The sequence below is a fragment of the Neolamprologus multifasciatus genome, chromosome 13 (genome assembly GCF_963576455.1).
Source record: "Neolamprologus multifasciatus chromosome 13, fNeoMul1.2, whole genome shotgun sequence".
Lineage (NCBI taxonomy): Eukaryota > Metazoa > Chordata > Actinopteri > Cichliformes > Cichlidae > Neolamprologus > Neolamprologus multifasciatus.
The window spans coordinates 1,878,172-1,897,926 of record NC_140451.1 but is presented as its reverse complement, the minus strand read 5'-3'; the positions used below and the strand labels follow the sequence as shown (position 1 = coordinate 1,897,926).

At 43.6% G+C, this 19,755-nt stretch overlaps 1 protein-coding gene across 2 annotated transcripts in view; it reads left to right on the top strand.

The window, feature by feature from the left end:
* The window catches only part of fbxw4 (F-box and WD repeat domain containing 4), a 46,804-nt gene extending 27,372 nt beyond the window's left edge, over positions 1-19,432 (top strand). For both annotated transcript variants that reach the window (XM_085183677.1, XM_085183676.1), the window contains 3 exons: positions 8,373-8,513; positions 18,672-18,813; positions 19,199-19,432. In XM_085183677.1, coding sequence (XP_085039803.1) covers positions 8,373-8,513; positions 18,672-18,813; positions 19,199-19,333 — 418 coding nt within the window. In that variant the 3' untranslated portion in view covers positions 19,334-19,432. The remainder of the gene's footprint in view (positions 1-8,372; positions 8,514-18,671; positions 18,814-19,198) is intronic.
* The last annotated feature ends 323 nt before the right edge of the window (positions 19,433-19,755 follow it).

The following is a 19,755-nucleotide window of genomic DNA, read 5'->3' as shown; positions in this document are numbered from 1 at the left end:
TAGGATTTTTCAGGTACTCGAGTATTTATTTTTCTGACACCTTTTTACTTTTAAACACCAGGATACACGTTTAATCCGCGCATACATGAGATGTAAGAGGCAAAACCACATCATTTATTATCTATAATTTTATTATATTTTCAGGTTTTCTATAGTTATATAATAATAACTAATCCATGTCGGTGTAAGCCAATAGGAAGGAGCCAAATCGTTTGAAGTTACACTCCAGCAGGAAACCGTCAAATCCGTGGACGCTCCAACACGGCACAAAGAATAGAAATGCAATTTAAAGCATGATTAACTGTTAGTAAAATCACATCTAAATAAACAGTTTAGCCATAAACGACTGGATGTTGAGTCCTTTTATTCCAGTTTTGGATAAAGATTAGCCGAGCGATCTCTGTTCGTCTGACTGAAAACTTCATCCAGGATGATTTTGCATCAAGACAGTTTCTGTGTTATTTATTTATCTCGTGTAAATTTCTTTATTTTACAGCTCAACATGTGTATACAGGCATTTTTAATTCCTCATTTCTGAAGAAATAATGTGCAAATACACTTCACCTGGGATTTTGTGAATCCTTTGAGTGCATCAAACTCTGTACATGTCAGAACAAAAGCCCATCACACCAACCGAACATCAGCTGCTGCAGCCGGTTTAGAGAAGAGCGAACCACAAGCTTCCACAAGGAAACTTCCTTTGGCTTTAACCGTTTTTCTTTCTCACCCTCTTCAAGTCGATTTTGTCTCTTTTCTCATCTCAGAGGGACAAAGAAGTCTTATGATCACCCATATAGAGGTGCATCCCACACAAGGGGCAACCCGACATTTCACACTGTCTTCACTCATGGTTAAACACAGAGAAGGGAAAACACATCAAAGAAAAACCACCATCGCTCCCAACACCCAACGTTACCCTCGGCTCCTTCCCAAAGGAGGCGCTCCTTTTAACAATCAAACGGCCGGGCTGGGATTCCTCACATTCCTGAATCTGAAAGGAGCGCGGTGAAATGACTGAATCGGAGCAGAAGCTCTGTTATACAAATGGCAGACGCACATGTGTATGTGACATTGATGTGTTCCCGACACCCAGCTCCACCGACTCTGCCCGGAGACAGTGGAGCAGCAGCAGAGGTGTGGGTAAACCGGGTGGATGCACGGCTCCCCTCTGTTTGTTTTAGTGGCTAAAACCTCAGCGTGGCTCCTTTTCTCTACCTGTGTGATTGCTTTTGACAGGAGGCCTGTTTCCCAGCACATCCCCAGGATCCAGTTTGGAGCCTCCAACCCCTCCTGTCACAAAAACACACAAATATACACACACTGCTATTCTACAGCCGCCACATACTGAAGGATAATCAGCCTTTCTTAGTGGTTTTTTCAACTTTGTCAATTCATTAGTGAGTCCTTTCACTGCTCGCTTGTGTGTGGCCCACTAAAGCCAACCTGACTCCTACAATAAGGCCAGACAGGCTTAAATCAAGACAGACGCTGTGTGTCACGCAGCCAGAAGTCTCTTCATAACAAATACTAAGCCTGTAGCCCCCCCCACATACCCACCCCACACCCAGCCAGGGCACCAGGCTGCCCATCTCATAAAACAGCTTCCCAAGTGCAGCTCGGATCGCTTAATCTGAAGAAGTGGAATTATTTCTCCAACAAAGTTGCATTTACGTGTGAATCTTTAGGATCCATCTTAACTCAGTTTCATGTCCTGATCAACCAAGTCTGATCAAACTGTTTGAACATATTTAGTGCCGTGAAATTTTCACATAGAAAATCACTTTTGGTGTTTTCACACTGAGTGAAACACGAGTCAATGTTTGAACGTGGATACGTCAAAAAACCTGATATTTTCACTGGTCGGTCAAACCATCAAAATAAACCTGAGTCTGTAATCTGGACGCGCAGAGTGAGTGCACGCTGCGTAAAACGTGAAGAAATAACAAATGTATTCAAGCTGTCTCATAAACTCATATCAGGGAGCACACCAAGATCAAAAAGACAAGTAGTGCCAGTTTCTGAACTGTATATAAATATATTTCACAATAATTCAAAACTAGCCCGAATACTTTACAACTAGAATTTGTTAGTAACAAAATGAACAAAATGCGATTTTCATTCAACTTTAATGCTGATCGAGCAAACGAAAGTATCACAAAAACAAAAATATCACAAAAACAAAAGTATCACAGAAACCAAAGTATCACAGAAACAAAAGTATCACAGAAACAAAAGTATCACAAAAACAAAAATATCACAGAAACAAAAGTATCACAGAAACAAAAGTATCACAAAAACAAAAGTATCACAAAAACAAAAATATCACAAAAACAAAAATATCACAGAAACAAAAGTATCACAGAAACAAAAATATCACAGAAACAAAAATATCACAAAAACAAAAGTATCACAAAAACAAAAATATCACAGAAACAAAAATATCACAAAAACAAAAATATCACAAAAACAAAAGTATCACAAAAACAAAAGTATCACAAAAACAAAAATATCACAAAAACAAAAGTATCACAAAAACAAAAATATCACAAAAACAAAAATATCACAGAAACAAAAGTATCACAAAAACAAAAATATCACAAAAACAAAAATATCACAGAAACAAAAGTATCACAGAAACAAAAATATCACAAAAACAAAAGTATCACAAAAACAAAAATATCACAAAAACAAAAGTATCACAAAAACAAAAATATCACAAAAACAAAAGTATCACAGAAACCAAAGTATCACAGAAACAAAAGTATCACAAAAACAAAAATATCACAAAAACAAAAGTATCACAGAAACAAAAGTATCACAGAAACAAAAGTATCAGTAGAAAGTTTAGTTAACTATGTGCACGTTTTGCCTCTCAGTATATTTTAACAGGAATTATCAGAGTCAAAATAGTAGGTCTAGAAAATAAAATTATTCACTTATTTAACAAAAGGATTTCCTCGGTTATCATCAGCGTATGATCTGGAAACTCCAGAATTTCCTTCCACTCAGGACAGACTTTCAGTTCAACATGAACGCTGAATGAAAATGGCTCTTTCCTGATTTTTGTGGCTAATTTCATGTTAGAAAGTTTTCTACGTGCTTTATTTTACAGCATTGTGAATGTCAGAAATCATCACTATTAGTCTTTTGCAGTTTGCTTGTTTGGGACTTTGCAGGTTTTGTTTCATGTTTAACTTACCGATACTATTGTGGATGTTTCTGTGGCAAATGACAGACTCTGAATACAAAGTTCCAGCTTTTGTCTTTAATATTCTGTTCATGTTAAATTGTTGCCTCCAGCCTATAAGTGGGTTGATCTTGAAAAGTCTTTGATATACGAAGTTACATTTCACAGCAATCATTATAAATGTTGCACAAATCGGAGACGGTTGAGCAGAAGCCGAGGTCGGTGCGATCCATCAGATCCATCAGCATTAAGAGTTTAGCACATCGGTCTTTTCTTTCTCAGGGATGTGTGTGGATGTGTCTCGGTTTCGTTGGTGGGGCCTGTATAACAGTTTAGGTTATTGAGATCTTGGTTCTGCCTCTGTTTTGTGAACACACACCAGTAAAACCAGTGGCCTACCAGTTTGAGATTCCCTGCTGTTTCTCACTGTGCTTCAGTTCATTTCATGGTGCTGTTATTTAAGATCGCGGCACAAATATCAGGTCTTTGATGAAAGTTGTTTTTCTTTTCCTCTCACATTTGGATGCTTTGTGTTTCATTAGCTCATTTTTAGGACTAACATCATGTCAACAGGATTTCAGTAGCTGGGGTTATGAATTGTTGATCTCTTTTTAGTTGGTGGTAGTGCTGTGATGGAGACATCATTATTTAGTTATGAATAGACAGGCTTGTATCCCTTTGGCTTAAATGAGTTTCCTTTTGTGGCATATGCTAAGCTCCTTGGTTTTGGTGGTAAGGGGAAAATGAGGGGTCACTACCTCACAACCACCTCACAGAGACACAAACTCTTAGTCATGAGACCCGAGCAATGAGAAAGCTCTCACCCAATAAGGCACCCTGTAGGGAAAGCCCTGGCCCAATGAAAAGGTTCCCTGAGGTAAGGCTAGGGGATTACCATCCTGAGGCTATGGATAGAGCTCCAGGTTTAGGGAGGGGGACATTAGCTGAGGCGTAGGGCTGCTCGGTTGCTATGGCCGGCAGTCTCCTTTAAATGGTTGCTACGAGGCAGGTATCAAACATGCGAGAGTCGCACACAGTCACGGTCATGGAGGGTATTAAATGGCAACAATGAGACAGTTATTCTCTAATAATCCATCCTGCTGAGTGCAAGTTATTCTTCAGTAATCAAGAGCCGAGGAGCAAGTGGGATGGAGCTGTGATCATAAGAGCGTGGTGCACAGAGGTCGACTGCAGGGACATCTGCTCGCAAATACAAACTTTAGTTTTCAGTCGCTCATTCTGATAATTTAGCTGTCTCGCTACCCCCACGCTCAGAGAGACACTGTAGGGACGAGGTATCAGTCCACACCTCTGAATCTCTGAATCCAGGTGTTTTTAGTCCCACAGGTGTGGAAACTCCTGCTCGTGTAGTCTGCCCTTACAACGATTTGTGGCAGAATGCGTTACACTCACCTTCTGATATTTTATCAGAGCTTTCTGTCTTCAAACGCAGATGCTGTTAACCACAAAACAGAGAACATTAAAGTTACCTCAGGGAACATGAGCTTGCTGTGAAACTCTGTTTGATACCTTGACAGTAAAATCCCAGTCATGTGGCCCCATGCTGTGATGTTAGCACATTTACTCTACATGCAAAAGGCTAGTGGTGCAACGGATCAAAAGTCTCACGGTTTGGATCGGATCAATTATCCAATCAGCAAAAAAGGAAAAAAGACAAAAGTTTAACATTTACTTATTTACTTACGGAAGTATTTTTGCCTGTTAAAAACATTCAACTCAAGACTCAATTATTAAAAAGAAATTATGGTTCAATATAGGGCAGTACAGTCTTTGTATCTACCACTCAATTCAATTCAGTTTTATTTACACAGCGCCAAATCACAACAACAGTCGCCTCAAGGCTCATTATATCGCTCTCCGCTGTGACATAATGAGCTGTCACGGTCACGAAGCTTTCCGTTGCCCTGGAGCTCCACCCATTTGGGTTCAGCCATAACTTTAAACTTTTCCTGCTCATACATGCTTGGAACGATCTTGCCACTAAAGTGGACGCGTAGCGTGGCTCAAGCATCGTAGTTTAAACTAGAGATGGCACGATACCACTTTTTTATGTCCGATACCGATACCGATATCATAAATTTGGATATCTGCCGATACCGATATGAATCCGATATAGTGTGTTTTTTAATCAGTAAAACTGTTTTTTTTAATATCTTGCTGCTTTTTGTATAAGTTCATACTCAAGTTAAAAAACAACAACAACACTAAAGCTATTCTGTTATACCTGTATGTAAAACACTGCACCCAAAATATTTCATAGAGCAGCAACACTGATCAATCTAATAAAGTTAAACCTACCCCATCCTCCCTATTCTGGTATTTTAAAGAGTACTTAGCAGAAATATTAAGCAACCTAACTAATAGGGTTGCAAACTCCCAGGAAAAGAAAATAGGGAACCACCCTCCTCCTCATGATGCTTAATCAATGTAATCAACTTTAATTTGATGCAGGGTGAAAAAAATTCACAGAAATAAATTATTTTTCAAGAATAATTAAATAGATTCAACATCTTTCTTCAACAGAATTGCAGACTGCACAGATGGTACCTTCCCAAAGGAAAAAGTACTACTACTAAAAAGTACTAGGGTATATTAGACTTAACAGTTACTATATACAGTAATGGACTTCTATACATTTTACATCAGATTAAAACTTTGGGTGTAAGATTCAGATAATTATTAAATAATTAAAAGCTAGATATTTTAAATGAGAATAAGAAAGAAAAGTATGTCTTTGTGCCCCCTTTTCCCTGTTCATGCCCTATCGGCCCCCCTGGCTAAACTTTGCTAGATCCGCCCCTACACAGTTACCAGCCGTCAGCTGCATAGAAAAAGATCCTGGTCTAGAAAGTAATAATAAATAAATTCTAACAACAGCTTATCAAGCTTAATAGTGCTGCTGTTGTTCAGCCGCTGGTTTCCTCTTTCTGGTGAGAAGTGGGCCAAAAACAAACAAGAGAGACGGACTCGCGACAGAAAAGCCGATCAGCTGATCATTAAGCAGTTTTACGATTGAAGTAGCAGCAAGAAGAGAGAGAGAGAAAGGCCGTTGCTCTATATATCGGTTGTTAAGCTTAACGTGGGAATGCTTTACAAACATTCAGAGATGAACTTACACACTTGCTTTACTTCTCTCTGAGATAACTTCCTCGGAGATGAAATGTTTGCTAGCAGGCTACAAATACACACAGCCGCTCTATCACGTGACCACACTGCTCCGGCTCGCCATGTCGCCAAGTTTTGTGAGGTGCTTTTTTGATATTTAATGGATCGGATTACATTTTTTATTTCTCTCCGATATCCGATCCAGTAATTTAGGTCAGTATCGGACCGATACCGATACGTAATATCGGATCGGTCCATCTCTAGTTTAAACCCCTTGGTTTGCACACAGAATACCTCCCGTCTGCAGCTAAACTCCCCAACAGCTTCTGTAACAGCTTTAGCTTTAGCTCGGTCGGGCTGGGCAGCAAAGGGCTGCTTAAATACCACAAACTCCTCTGCTCCGCCACTTGGACCGCTAGCGCTGACCATAACTACCGCTTGACAGACCCACCATGCGCACCATACACATACTGTTTTCTTCTTTTTCGAATCTTTGTGCGTGCCGAACCGTGGAGTGGGATCGGTTCGGATTACGGATCAACCGTGATCCGTTGCACCACTACAAAAGACCATTAGTTCAAGAGTAAGAGCCACTAACCCAGCCTCAGGTGGTCACAAGCTGGTCATCTACTTATCTGTAGGTTGGAAGCTTGGCTGTTGGGCAAGATACTGAACCCCTGGTTGATGTACAATACACTAACTGCGGTATGAAAGTGTGGCATAGGAAAAGAGGTGCTTGTATGAATGGGTGAAAGAGGCAAGTTGTATAAAGCGCTTACTCCAGTAGTGCTATATAAGAACCAGTCCATTTACCAGTTAGTCCCAGTGCTGGTCCCATGCCTGGATAAATGGGGAGGGTTACATCAGGAAGGGCTTTCGGCATTAAAGCTGTGCTAAAAACATGATTCACGAATATATAGTGATTGCTCAGGAAATATGGGAGAGCTGAAAGTACCAACATTCTTTCTTCTTAAACTTCCACAAAGTAATCTTTGGGTGTTGCTTCTTTCTCTTGACTTTTAGTCACCCTCCATCCAACCATCTGACACTGCCTAGCAACATTCTCCCCTGACATCACATGTTGGGTTGCAGCATCTGCATAAACCATAAAAAACGTAGACTAAAGATAGTCCATGGCATGTTCCTCTACTCCTTTATTCCTCCCTTCCCGTCACGTCCACTGAAGTCCATTCTCGTCACCTCTCTCTTATCTGGGCACGCTCTCTACCACTTCATCCAACTTCAGAATACCTCTTTCTCTTCTAACATTAACTTTGATCCCCAGCTTCAAACTCAACATCCTCTTCATCTGCACAACACTTTTCATATATTCTATTCCTCTTCCCATCTTCACTATGGTGGAATAGTTTGAATTCCTTCTTATGTCCCTGTGTTTCAAATTTCTACCCTCACATATACTCTCATAATCTTCTTTCTCTCTCACGGCCTCAAAACATGCCTTCTCCTCTTCTTTCAACGCCTCCGTCTTCAGCCAACAGTAGCACCGTTTCCACCGGCGCCATCCTGGCCAACAGCGCCGGTGGCAGTCGTTGTTAACCTGGGCCACGCCCATTCCAGTACGGACGTTTTGTTGATGATCTTCATGTTTAATCTGGGAAACATTTTATGTTGGTTGCCTTTCCCGATGCAGTCCTCTGCACTCATCCATGCTTGGTGCTGGCAGAATACTCTGGCTTGACGCTCTGGTTTGCCTTTATTAAAGCAATGACAGATGTGGAGCGAGACGTAGCTTTTATTCGTAAATACTGAAACTGTGACTAACATGTATTAAATAAAAGTTGTGTATCGCCCTATACTGTATTCATATTATTATAAAGCTCTCCAATAGCCCCTTAGAGCACCACTAGTTAAGCATTAATTGCACATTAGCATAGGAATGACTCGGCAATGTCATACTGGGGAACAAAACACAAAAAAACAACTTTCAGTTTCTTTTTTTCAGTTTTTAAACTCTGTTTAATTTCATATGTGGAATAAAAACTCAATAAATACATTGACCACTCCTTCATCATCTCCTTATGCTTCCTGTCTTCACTAGATCGATATGCTTGTGTGCTCTGGGCTCAGGCTTTCGTCGTGGTGCTGGTGTGCTGGATATCAGGTTTGAGTCTCCGTTCCAGCTCTTCACCTGTGGCTATGATACCTTTATTCGACTGTGGGACCTTCGACTCTGCCCAAGGTATGCCACCATTTTCCTCTTGCCAGGTTTGGTTTTAAAGTCAGTGTTTCTCTGGAGTTTGTTTCCTAAAAAGTTGTGTTGCTGTATAAATGTAAATAAACACTGAATTCATTGAATCATAAATTGGTTGAACTGGTTTGATTCCAGTTAGAGACACAGAGACACAAGTCAAACACGGAGTCCCGCTAGCAAAGCTTCGTCTTTGATGGCGCTTTAACAATGTTAAAAATGCCAGTTCGACTGGGTCGAAGCCAAAACTGCAGTTCTTGTGTAGTAATCCTGCCGTGGTGTGCATCTATCAGAACTGGTCCAAGGAACAAACAGTAGCGAACCAGCAACGGGGTCATTGAGCACCAAGGCATATTGATGCATATGGGGACCAAAGATTGGCCCTTGTCGTCTGATCTAACGGACGAGTTCCTGTAGCTCAAATTGTAGAAAAAGTTCAAGCTGGTTTTGAATGGAACGTGTCAGAATACTTGGTGCAGTACAGTTTGTTGTGTATGGACTGCATAGCTGCAGACTACAGGGTGCACATGCTGACCCCTCTTCACCATCAAAAGCACCAACAATGGGCACGTGAGCATCAAAACTGGAGCAATGGAAGAAGATGGCGTAGTCTGAGCAATCACATCTTCTTTTATGTCACGTGCATGGCCAGGTACATGTGTGTGAGACTTTCCTGGGGATCACCTGGAATCAGGATGCCCTTTGAGAAGAGAGCAACTGTGCTGAGGCAGAGTGATGCTTTGGGCTTCTGTTGGGAAACCTTAGGTCCTGCTTGACTCGTACACGCAAGCAGTCGTGCAGATGATGCACACCGTTTCATTGAAGCAGTTATCTTTTATGGCTTTCATCAGGACATTTCATCTTGCCGTAACGTAAAACTGGTTCAGGATCAGTTTGAAGAGTACAATAAGGTTTGGGTGTTGACTTGGCCTTCAAATTCCCAAGATCTTAATCCCCTCAACGATCTGTGGGATATGCTGGGGAAACTATTTTGATTCATGGAGGCCCCATCTCACAACTTACAGGAATTATTGCTAACATCTTGCAAGATACTTCAGCACTGCTACTGACGTCTAGTGGAGTCCAATCCTCGATGGGTCAATGCTGTTTTGACTGGAAAAGGGGGCTCAACACAATATCAGGCAGGTGGTCATAATGTAAGCCTGATTCATGCATATTGTAGATGATGAAATATTCAAAGTTTTTGCAATTGACAAACAAATTTGACAAACCTCTGCCTATCTTTACTTTTGAGAAAAGCTGGCTCATATAGACGGTCTTTTTTATACCCAGTCATGTTACCAAAACGAAACCTAATTCAGCTGCAAATTGTTCTTCTTGGTGTTTTGTTTTTGTTTTGCTCTGAGTCTGCCAGGGCTCTGAGTCTGCCAGGGCTCTGAGTCTGCCAGGGCTCTGAGTCTGCCAGGGCTCTGAGTCTGCCAGGGCTCTGAGTCTGCATGGACTCTGAGTCTGCATGGGCTCTGAGTCTGCATGGGCTCTGAGTCTGCATGGACTCTGAGTCTGCCAGGGCTCTGAGTCTGCATGGACTCTGAGTCTGCCAGGGCTCTGAGTCTGCATGGACTCTGAGTCTGCATGGACTCTGAGTCTGCATGGACTCTTAGTCTGCATGGGCTCTGAGTCTGCATGGACTCTGAGTCTGCATGGACTCTGAGTCTGCATGGACTCTGAGTCTGCATGGATTCTGAGTCTGCATGGACTCTGAGTCTGCCAGGGCTCTGAGTCTGCCAGGGCTCTGAGTCTGCCAGGGCTCTGAGTCTGCCAGGGCTCTGAGTCTGCATGGACTCTGAGTCTGCCAGGGCTCTGAGTCTGCATGGACTCTGAGTCTGCATGGACTCTGAGTCTGCATGGACTCTGAGTCTGCATGGGCTCTGAGTCTGCATGGACTCTGAGTCTGCCAGGGCTCTGAGTCTGCCAGGGCTCTGAGTCTGCATGGACTCTGAGTCTGCATGGACTCTGAGTCTGCCAGGGCTCTGAGTCTGCATGGACTCTGAGTCTGCATGGACTCTGAGTCTGCATGGGCTCTGAGTCTGCATGGGCTCTGAGTCTGCATGGGCTCTGAGTCTGCATGGACTCTGAGTCTGCATGGACTCTGAGTCTGCCAGGGCTCTGAGTCTGCCAGGGCTCTGAGTCTGCATGGACTCTGAGTCTGCCAGGGCTCTGAGTCTGCCAGGGCTCTGAGTCTGCATGGGCTCTGAGTCTGCATGGGCTCTGAGTCTGCATGGGCTCTGAGTCTGCATGGGCTCTGAGTCTGCATGGACTCTGAGTCTGCCAGGGCTCTGAGTCTGCATGGACTCTGAGTCTGCATGGACTCTGAGTCTGCCAGGGCTCTGAGTCTGCCAGGGCTCTGAGTCTGCATGGACTCTGAGTCTGCATGGGCTCTGAGTCTGCATGGGCTCTGAGTCTGCATGGACTCTGAGTCTGCATGGACTCTGAGTCTGCCAGGGCTCTGAGTCTGCCAGGGCTCTGAGTCTGCATGGACTCTGAGTCTGCATGGGCTCTGAGTCTGCATGGGCTCTGAGTCTGCATGGACTCTGAGTCTGCCAGGGCTCTGAGTCTGCCAGGGCTCTGAGTCTGCCAGGGCTCTGAGTCTGCATGGACTCTGAGTCTGCATGGGCTCTGAGTCTGCATGGGCTCTGAGTCTGCATGGGCTCTGAGTCTGCATGGACTCTGAGTCTGCCAGGGCTCTGAGTCTGCCAGGGCTCTGAGTCTGCATGGACTCTGAGTCTGCATGGACTCTGAGTCTGCCAGGGCTCTGAGTCTGCCAGGGCTCTGAGTCTGCATGGACTCTGAGTCTGCATGGACTCTGAGTCTGCATGGACTCTGAGTCTGCATGGGCTCTGAGTCTGCATGGACTCTGAGTCTGCATGGACTCTGAGTCTGCCAGGGCTCTGAGTCTGCCAGGGCTCTGAGTCTGCATGGACTCTGAGTCTGCATGGACTCTGAGTCTGCATGGACTCTGAGTCTGCCAGGGCTCTGAGTCTGCCAGGGCTCTGAGTCTGCATGGACTCTGAGTCTGCATGGACTCTGAGTCTGCATGGACTCTGAGTCTGCATGGGCTCTGAGTCTGCATGGACTCTGAGTCTGCCAGGGCTCTGAGTCTGCCAGGGCTCTGAGTCTGCATGGACTCTGAGTCTGCATGGACTCTGAGTCTGCCAGGGCTCTGAGTCTGCCAGGGCTCTGAGTCTGCATGGACTCTGAGTCTGCATGGACTCTGAGTCTGCATGGACTCTGAGTCTGCATGGACTCTGAGTCTGCCAGGGCTCTGAGTCTGCCAGGGCTCTGAGTCTGCATGGACTCTGAGTCTGCATGGACTCTGAGTCTGCATGGGCTCTGAGTCTGCATGGACTCTTGAGTCTACCAGGACTCTGAGTCTGCATGGCTCCTTCCACACTCCAAAGACATGAATGATGCTGTAGATGTGAGTGTGATGGTTGTCAGTGTCTACGTGTTAGCCCTGAGATACACTGGCGACCTCTCCAGAATGTCCTCTGCCTGTATGACAGCAGGCGCCACCCCTCCTCCCACAACCTTGAAGAGGATAAGCAGAAGAAAACAGGTTCTTGCAGTATGTGCATTACAAACTGCCATCAAAGTTGGAATGCTTGCATGAAGTTGGCACAATTTCTTTGAAGCAGGGGATGCTCTTACAGAAAACGCCTCACACCGACTCTCTCCGATCAGTGTACAGTCACAGAACAGCGCTTCGTCCAGAGTGTGTCCTCATAAATCACGAGATACAAGCTGCTGGCCTCTCAGCTTCCTCAGCTGCAGTCATTGTCAATGGGAGATGAACATGCCCTCAGAGACAGACCAGAGTTTGCTATGAGATGAAATAAGCGCAGGTTTCAGCGACAATAGACGCCTGCGGCCACAAGATGGCAGTAGTGTAAAAGCTGGATGCACATATTGACATGCGAGGGGCTTTATGACAGCGCTGTCTTAGATGATAAGAGAGAGATAACTTAATTTGGAACATTTTATATCTATTTTTAGATTTTAAAAGGCAAACACGGCTTGCCTTGCTTGTCCTGACGGAACACCAGTATGACCAGTGCAGGCAGCTAACCAGCAATTCTGTATATAACGACATTATTTTGGATCAAAAGGGTTACAAGGAGTTTCAGTCTCTGTTTCTCAGGGATCAGTCAAGTAAGACAAATCTGATCTGATTGGCTGATCTCTCTAGGGACTATGAAAGGAGTTGGGTTTGGAGAATGGCTGGCACAGGAGGGGGTCCCTCTTTAGATATCAATAATTCATATGCACAAACCTGACAAGACTTAAAAGACTTCTGTGACCATGCTGAAGCTGCACTTTGTCGGAGGTTCAGCAGAAAATGCACTGTGATCAATCAAGAAATAAAACAAAATAACAAAACAAATACACATTTCACATGATCCCATGGCGCTTATACGATCCAGTGTGGAATCAGGACCCTCAGTTACAGTGTATACACTCACACGTCTGCATAAAGCATGCTGACCATGTGTGCCAACAAATGAAGGTCTGGTCGTTTTAAGAAAATTTACAATAACTATAATCACTATTATCACTCCTAATGTCAGTCCAAAGCCGGGGTGAACAGGGAGGTTTGGAGTGGCCTACAGACTTGGCCATATTAATATCATGTACCACAGTTCTTATATAGGGCTTTTCTGTTCTCTCTGAGCACTCAAAGCACATGCACAACATGCCTCATTCATAGAAGCATCCTATGCATTGGTGTTTGTATCTAACATTCATATACATTCACACTCTGATGGATGCCTTTGGGAATAACTTCGAGTTATCTTGCCCAAGAACATTTGGCATGCAGACTGGAGCAGCCAAGGATTGAACCACCAACCTTCTGATTAGTAGATGACCTGCTTTACCTCTTCTCCTGTGCTCCAGCCACCCCTACATCATATTGGTTTATGGACCATGACTAGTAAGGGAGGGAGCTGGTTGATTGTGTGTGCACAAGACCAGGTTCAGGAGACCAGGAAGAGCATGTGTGTAGATGAAGAGAGTGTTAGACAGGATCATTAAGTCGTGATGTTGAATGTTTTCAGTGTTGGATGTCAGAGAAGAAAGATAAACTGCAGTGAGCTGGTTCTAGTTGGTTCAAGTGGTAGAGAGTGAGTGGTAGAGGGGAGGGATTGGACGTTAATAGTCATGTAGGTGAAGAGGAGGTATTGGGTAGGAATGGTGTTAAGGAGAGACACAGAAGGACAGATGGTATGGATTTTGCAAACAGGATGAATATTGCTGGGATGAAGACATTTAAAATACAGGAAGTCCCCTCTGAAGGTCTCCTAGAAGATGTGAATGCAGCATTACGGACAATCCTCAGTCACCTCCTCTATGTGGATGACATCAAGCTGTTCGCCAGGAGTGAACGAGACATCGATTCACTGATCCACACCACCAGGATCTACAGCAAGGAATGCCATTGGATTGGAGAAGTGTAGTCGGATGGTAACGAAGAAAGGGAAGGTAGTCAGAACTGAGGGGACCGAGCTACCAGAAGGCAACATTGCAGATATCGAAGACATCTACAAGTACCTGGGAATCCCCGTAGTCGGTATCCGTAGCCAGTCTTGACAAAAATCTCATTGAGGGGGTTCATGCCTATGCTTGATGGTCCCCATAGCCACTTAAGGGCAACCTAGAATAGACACAGTCTCAATAAGTAAAGTTGCCGTGAGGAAATTTGACAAGCAAGACATGTAAAATAAAAAAAGAGCCTGTTTTTTACTCATTTGACAAAAATTCCAATAACCACAAATTTATCTTTATAATTATTCACCTGAAGATTATAAACTTTCAGGATATCTTCCCAGTGTGCGCTGCCTTCTGTCTGTATGGGGTCATAAGTCATGGTGTGTGTCTGTCAAGTGCAGCGTAGAACTGGTTCCATAGCTTGATGTTTGTGACTAGAACTCCACACTTAATTGAGAAATCTTATTTTTTAAAGAGGAATTTCCCCATTTGTGTGCTGAACCTTTGCAGCACTACCTGTATCTCAAAGCTGAAATATATTTTTCAGCCTTCATTTATTCCAGTAAGGTCCATCCACCTTTTCAACATAGTTCAGTGTGATAAGGATGTGTCGTGATTAAAAAAGACAATTTTCTTCCAACCTACAAATTGTAGGTTACAAATATTTAATTGGGTCATGGAGAGGAGCCCAAAGTGCACCAACCTGGAAAAACGGTCAATTATGGTAAGGAGGGTTGTGTTACCTGATGAAGGCGGGAGGCCAGTGACAAAGTCCAAGGCAATGTGAGACCACTGCCTCTTAGAGTAGGCAGAGGTCGAATCAGGCCAGCGGGACGAGTATTTGGCACCTTGTTTTGTGCGCAAACCAAGCAGGCCGTCACATATTCATGTGTGTCTCTCACTAAAGAAGGCCAACAAAACAGATGCTGAAGAAACTGACGTGTGATTCTTACCTGGGTGGCAGGCAAATCTGGCTGTGTGTGCCCAGTGGATGACCTCAGACACCCGTGGGAACTTACAAACGGCCGGTGGGTCCGGTCCCCGAATTAGTTTCATTCTGTTGCGCCTCCCAACTCAGCTTCTCAATCTCCCAAGTGAGGCTATGCATGCAGCGGGTAGGATGGGCTTCTCCTTCTCCCAGGCCTCCTGATGCAGCACAAACTGGTGTGAAAGAGGGTCTGGCTCGGTAGTCCGATAATAGTCATTATTTTCCTGTATAAATCGTTGTTACAATAAAAATGTCAGTTAAATATATCATATAGGAGACGCACACAGTGATATTTGAGAAGTGAAATGAAGTTTATTGGATTTAAAGTGTGCAAGAATTGTTTAAACAAAATCAGGCAGGTGCACAAATTTGGGCACAGTTGTCATTTTATTGATTCCAAAACCTTTAAAACTAATTATTGGACCTCAAATCTGACCTACATACACAGGTGAATCCAATAATCAGAAAGAGTATTTAAGGGGGTCAATTGTAAGTCTCCCTCCTCTTTTAATTTTCTCTGAAGAGTAGCAACATGGGGGTCTCAAAACAACTCTCAGATGACCTGAAGACAAAGATTGTTCAGCATCATGGTTTAGGGGAAGGACACAGAAAGCTACCTCAGAGATTTAAGCCGTCATTTTCCACAGTTAGGAACATATTGAGACAATGGAAGACCACAGGCTCAGTTCAAGTTAAGGCTGGAAGTGGCAGACCAAGAAAAATCTCGGATAGACAGAAGCGACGGTGAGAACAGTCAGAGTCGACCCACAGACCAGCACCAAAGACCTGCAACATCATGTTGCAGCAGATGGAGTCGCTGTGCATCGTTCAACCATTCGGCGCACTTTACACAAGGAGATGCTGTATGCGAGAGTGATGTAGAGGAAGCCTTTGCTCCGCCCACAGCACAAACAGAGCCGCTGAAGCACATTTGGACAAACCAGCTTCATTCTGGAATAAGCTGCTGTGGACGGATGAAACTAACATTGAGTTATTTGGGCATAACAAGGGGCGTTATGCATGGAGGAAACAGAACACAGCAGTCCAAGAAAAACACCTGCTGCCTCCAGTAAACATGGTGGTGGCTCCATCATGCTGTGTGGCCAGTGCAGGGACTGGGAATCCTGTCAGAGTTGAGGGACACATGGATTCCACTCAGTATCAGCAGATTCTGGAGACCAATGTCCAGGAATCAGTGACAGAGCTGAAGCTGCACCGGGGCTGGATCTCTCAACAAGACAACGACCCAAAACACTGCTCAAAATCCACTAAAGCTTTCATGCAGAGGAACAAGGACAACGTTCATCTCAGCCCAGATCTGAATATTATTGAACATCTGTGTGAGTTAGAGAGCTGTTCATGCTCCGAAGCCATCAAACCTGAATGAACTAGAGATGTTTTGTAGAGGAATGGTCCAAAATACCGTCAACCACAATCCAGACTCTCATTGGAACCTACAGGAAGCGTTTAGAGGCTGTAATTTCTGCAGAAGGCGGCTCTACTAAATATTGATTTCATTTCTTTGTGGTGCCCAAATTTGTGCATCTGCCTGATTTTGTTTAAACAATTCTTGCACACTTTCTGTAAATCCAATAAACTTCATTTCACTTCTCAAATATCACTGTGTGCGTGTCTCCTATATGATATATTTAACTGACATGTTTTATTGTAACAACGATTTATACAGGAAACTAATGACTATTAACAAGGCTGCCCAAACTTTTGCATCCCACTGTACTTCTGATTCTTCGGCTTGGGCCACTGCAAGCCAAAGCTGCCCCTTTTCCACTATGAAACCCTGGAAGGACACTGTTTACACCTGTAATTCACATTTTTGGTGGGAAACCTGGTCGAAAACAGCAACAATTTAGCCAAAAAGTCATCACATGTGATTTCAGGGTGCGTTCTCAGTACCACTTGTGCCCACTTCAGCATTCGCCCCGCTTCCATGACAAACTCCGATCCCAACTCCTGGTGAAGAAACACACATTTGTCAACTAGGCAATCCAAACACACGCAAAGTTTCCATAAGCTATTCACCGCTGTACTGACGAGTAAACCCAACGATCCAGCGTCGACTGAAGCTCAGCCACACAATTAAGTAGGGAGGCTGCTGACGATGACAATCAGCTGCAGCTGGCGAAGGATGGTGAGCAGCAGCCGACTTCAGCACAGGAACACTTCCAGGTCAGATGACACTTGAAACCGGACTTTTGGAAACACACACATCATCACACAGAAACAGTGGTGTTGTGATTTAGCGCTATATAAATAAAATTGAATTGAAACACACAAACAGGAAAATAGGAGAAACAAAAACACAACACACGGAAACAACGGCCAGGTCGACCAGTGAGGACTGGCAGACGATGACAAAACTTAATACAGTCCTGATCAAACGTTTAAGACCGCTTGAATTTTGCATGGTTGAATCTTCACAAGTTTCCAAGTCGAGCTTGAACATGTAAAAAAGAAGAAACAGGACCAAACATGCAGTTTATTGAAAACAATGCTTCAGCTGACACAGGCTGTAGTACCTGTAGATAGTATTAGCAGCTGGTAATGGAGCCATGGTGACCAAATAATTTCCTTTGGGGTTAATAAAGATTTCTGATTGTGATTTCCATTGTTTGTGTCTCACTGTCAGAGTCTAGCAGGTCAGCTCCCCACAGAGGTTAGCTCTGTGTGTGTGCACACTTCCTTACACCAATGTCTGTCCTGGTGTCGCTCCATCACTTATTGATGAGGCTGCACTAATGGAGGATTGATGTGATATGAGCATGTAAGAATCACTCTGCTGCTTAACAACCCAAGAACACACCTCTGACACACTCGTGTGTGTTTACATCACTTGTGAGGACATTATCCCGACTTGCATTCTTAATTTCAGGATATTAAATTACAGATTTAATGTTGACAAATTAACCACAACCACAAATTCATGTTTATTATATCCTGGCATTAAATATATGAGCCGTGCTAACAGGTCTGTCTGTGTAACTTGAGAAATACACTTGAACACATGAATTTAATGGAAATGGAAAGAAATAATTAGTTCCACAAGGACTGTGATGTGCCACACATTTTAGACGCCCACCATGTTCGACTGTGTTGTTTAACTTCATCCTAAGTTGTTGATGTTGGCAAAGATGAAGAAGGGAAGACTGACCGGACTCTTTTCACCGTGTCACGTTTGCTTACTGCAACGTTATTGTGGTTAAATGATTGTTTTTGGATAACGAACAGGTTGGGACAAAGCCCAAACAACAGATTTAACATGAGGTTGTTAAGATATGGTCCTAAGTGTTAGTCTGCTGCTTAATCACTGAATTTTATTGGCTGGCTCATCAGAGGGTGCTTTGAAGTTGGCTTGGTAAAGAAATCCAACGGTATATCATTTTTGAAAAATGGTACATATGATCTAAACGCTGTGGGCACTCACACACCTCAGTAAGCTTGTCGAAAGGTTCGACGTGTTTTTGCCATATTTTGGGACAAGCAGAGAATCTGACATGAAGAGTAAACTACAATTCTGCTTTTATAAATCCAGTTTACAAACATGACAGAAGTCATACAAATTATTATATTTACAAATTTAATAATAATAATCTTTCTTTCATATCAGCATGCATTAAGTCTCTCATCCTTTCTTACAGGAAGTGTGCAATGGAGTGGGAGGAGCCTCATGATAGCGCGCTGTACTGCATCCAGACAGATGGAAACCACATGATAGCCAGCGGTTCCTCGTATTACGGTGTCGTACGTCTTTGGGACAAACGGCAGACTGAATGTCTGCAGGTAAGGACAGGAACAGGACAGGAACACAGTGTCTGACACGCCTGAAAGAACTATTCATTTGTTACAGCAACAAAGTTTAAAGAAAAGTGACTTTTTTGTTCAATAAATCTAAATATTTTATAATAAAAAGGTTAAAATTCATGTGGGTGTAGCGCTGTGTGATGCCAGTGGCACAGAAAGTTTTCAGCTGCATGTCCGGTGGTGGAGGAGGTGGTGAGGATCATGTGGAGGACCTCTTTGTCAGACGATTGAGGAATTATCTAACGAATGCATTTCAATACTCAGGCCACAGAAAAACCTCCACAGCAACATGTCCAGGATCTGATGTGATCGATTATAAATGTCGATGCTGTTCTTTACATCTGGAGTTTTGTCTTTTCTGCAGTTTTTCCAGCTGAGCTCGGACCCCGTGAGCAGCCCGGTGTACTGCCTGAGGTTCAACAGCTCCCACCTGTATGCAGCCTTGGCCACTGCTGTGCATTCGCTGGACTTCAGACAGAATGGCGCCCAGATTAGATGATACACACAGACACTGCTTTTAGTTTCATCATCTCCATAAATATAAGATCTATTTTCTAAGTGACTGTTACAAATGTGTAATAAAATAAGATCAAATGAACGAGCACATGACTCGATTCTTTGGACACTGGTGTCAGATCGGTCAGTTAGACAAAGTGCTGTGCTGCAGGTGCAGAGGGTGGTGAGGATTACTCACCATGAACAAGTGACTTCAGTGGTCACTTCCTCCAGGTTTCTGGTTTGCAGCCAATCACAGAGCCAGCGTTCCTAATCGTGTATTCAGCCCGTTGGTGTCACCACGTAACAAAGGATGTAATCAGGAGGTGGAGCAGGTCACCTAGTTTCATGTTTCATTGTCATGTACAGGTAAACAGTGCAGCCACATTCATCCATAATGAAACTCTTTGGCTCCTCAGCTTTACA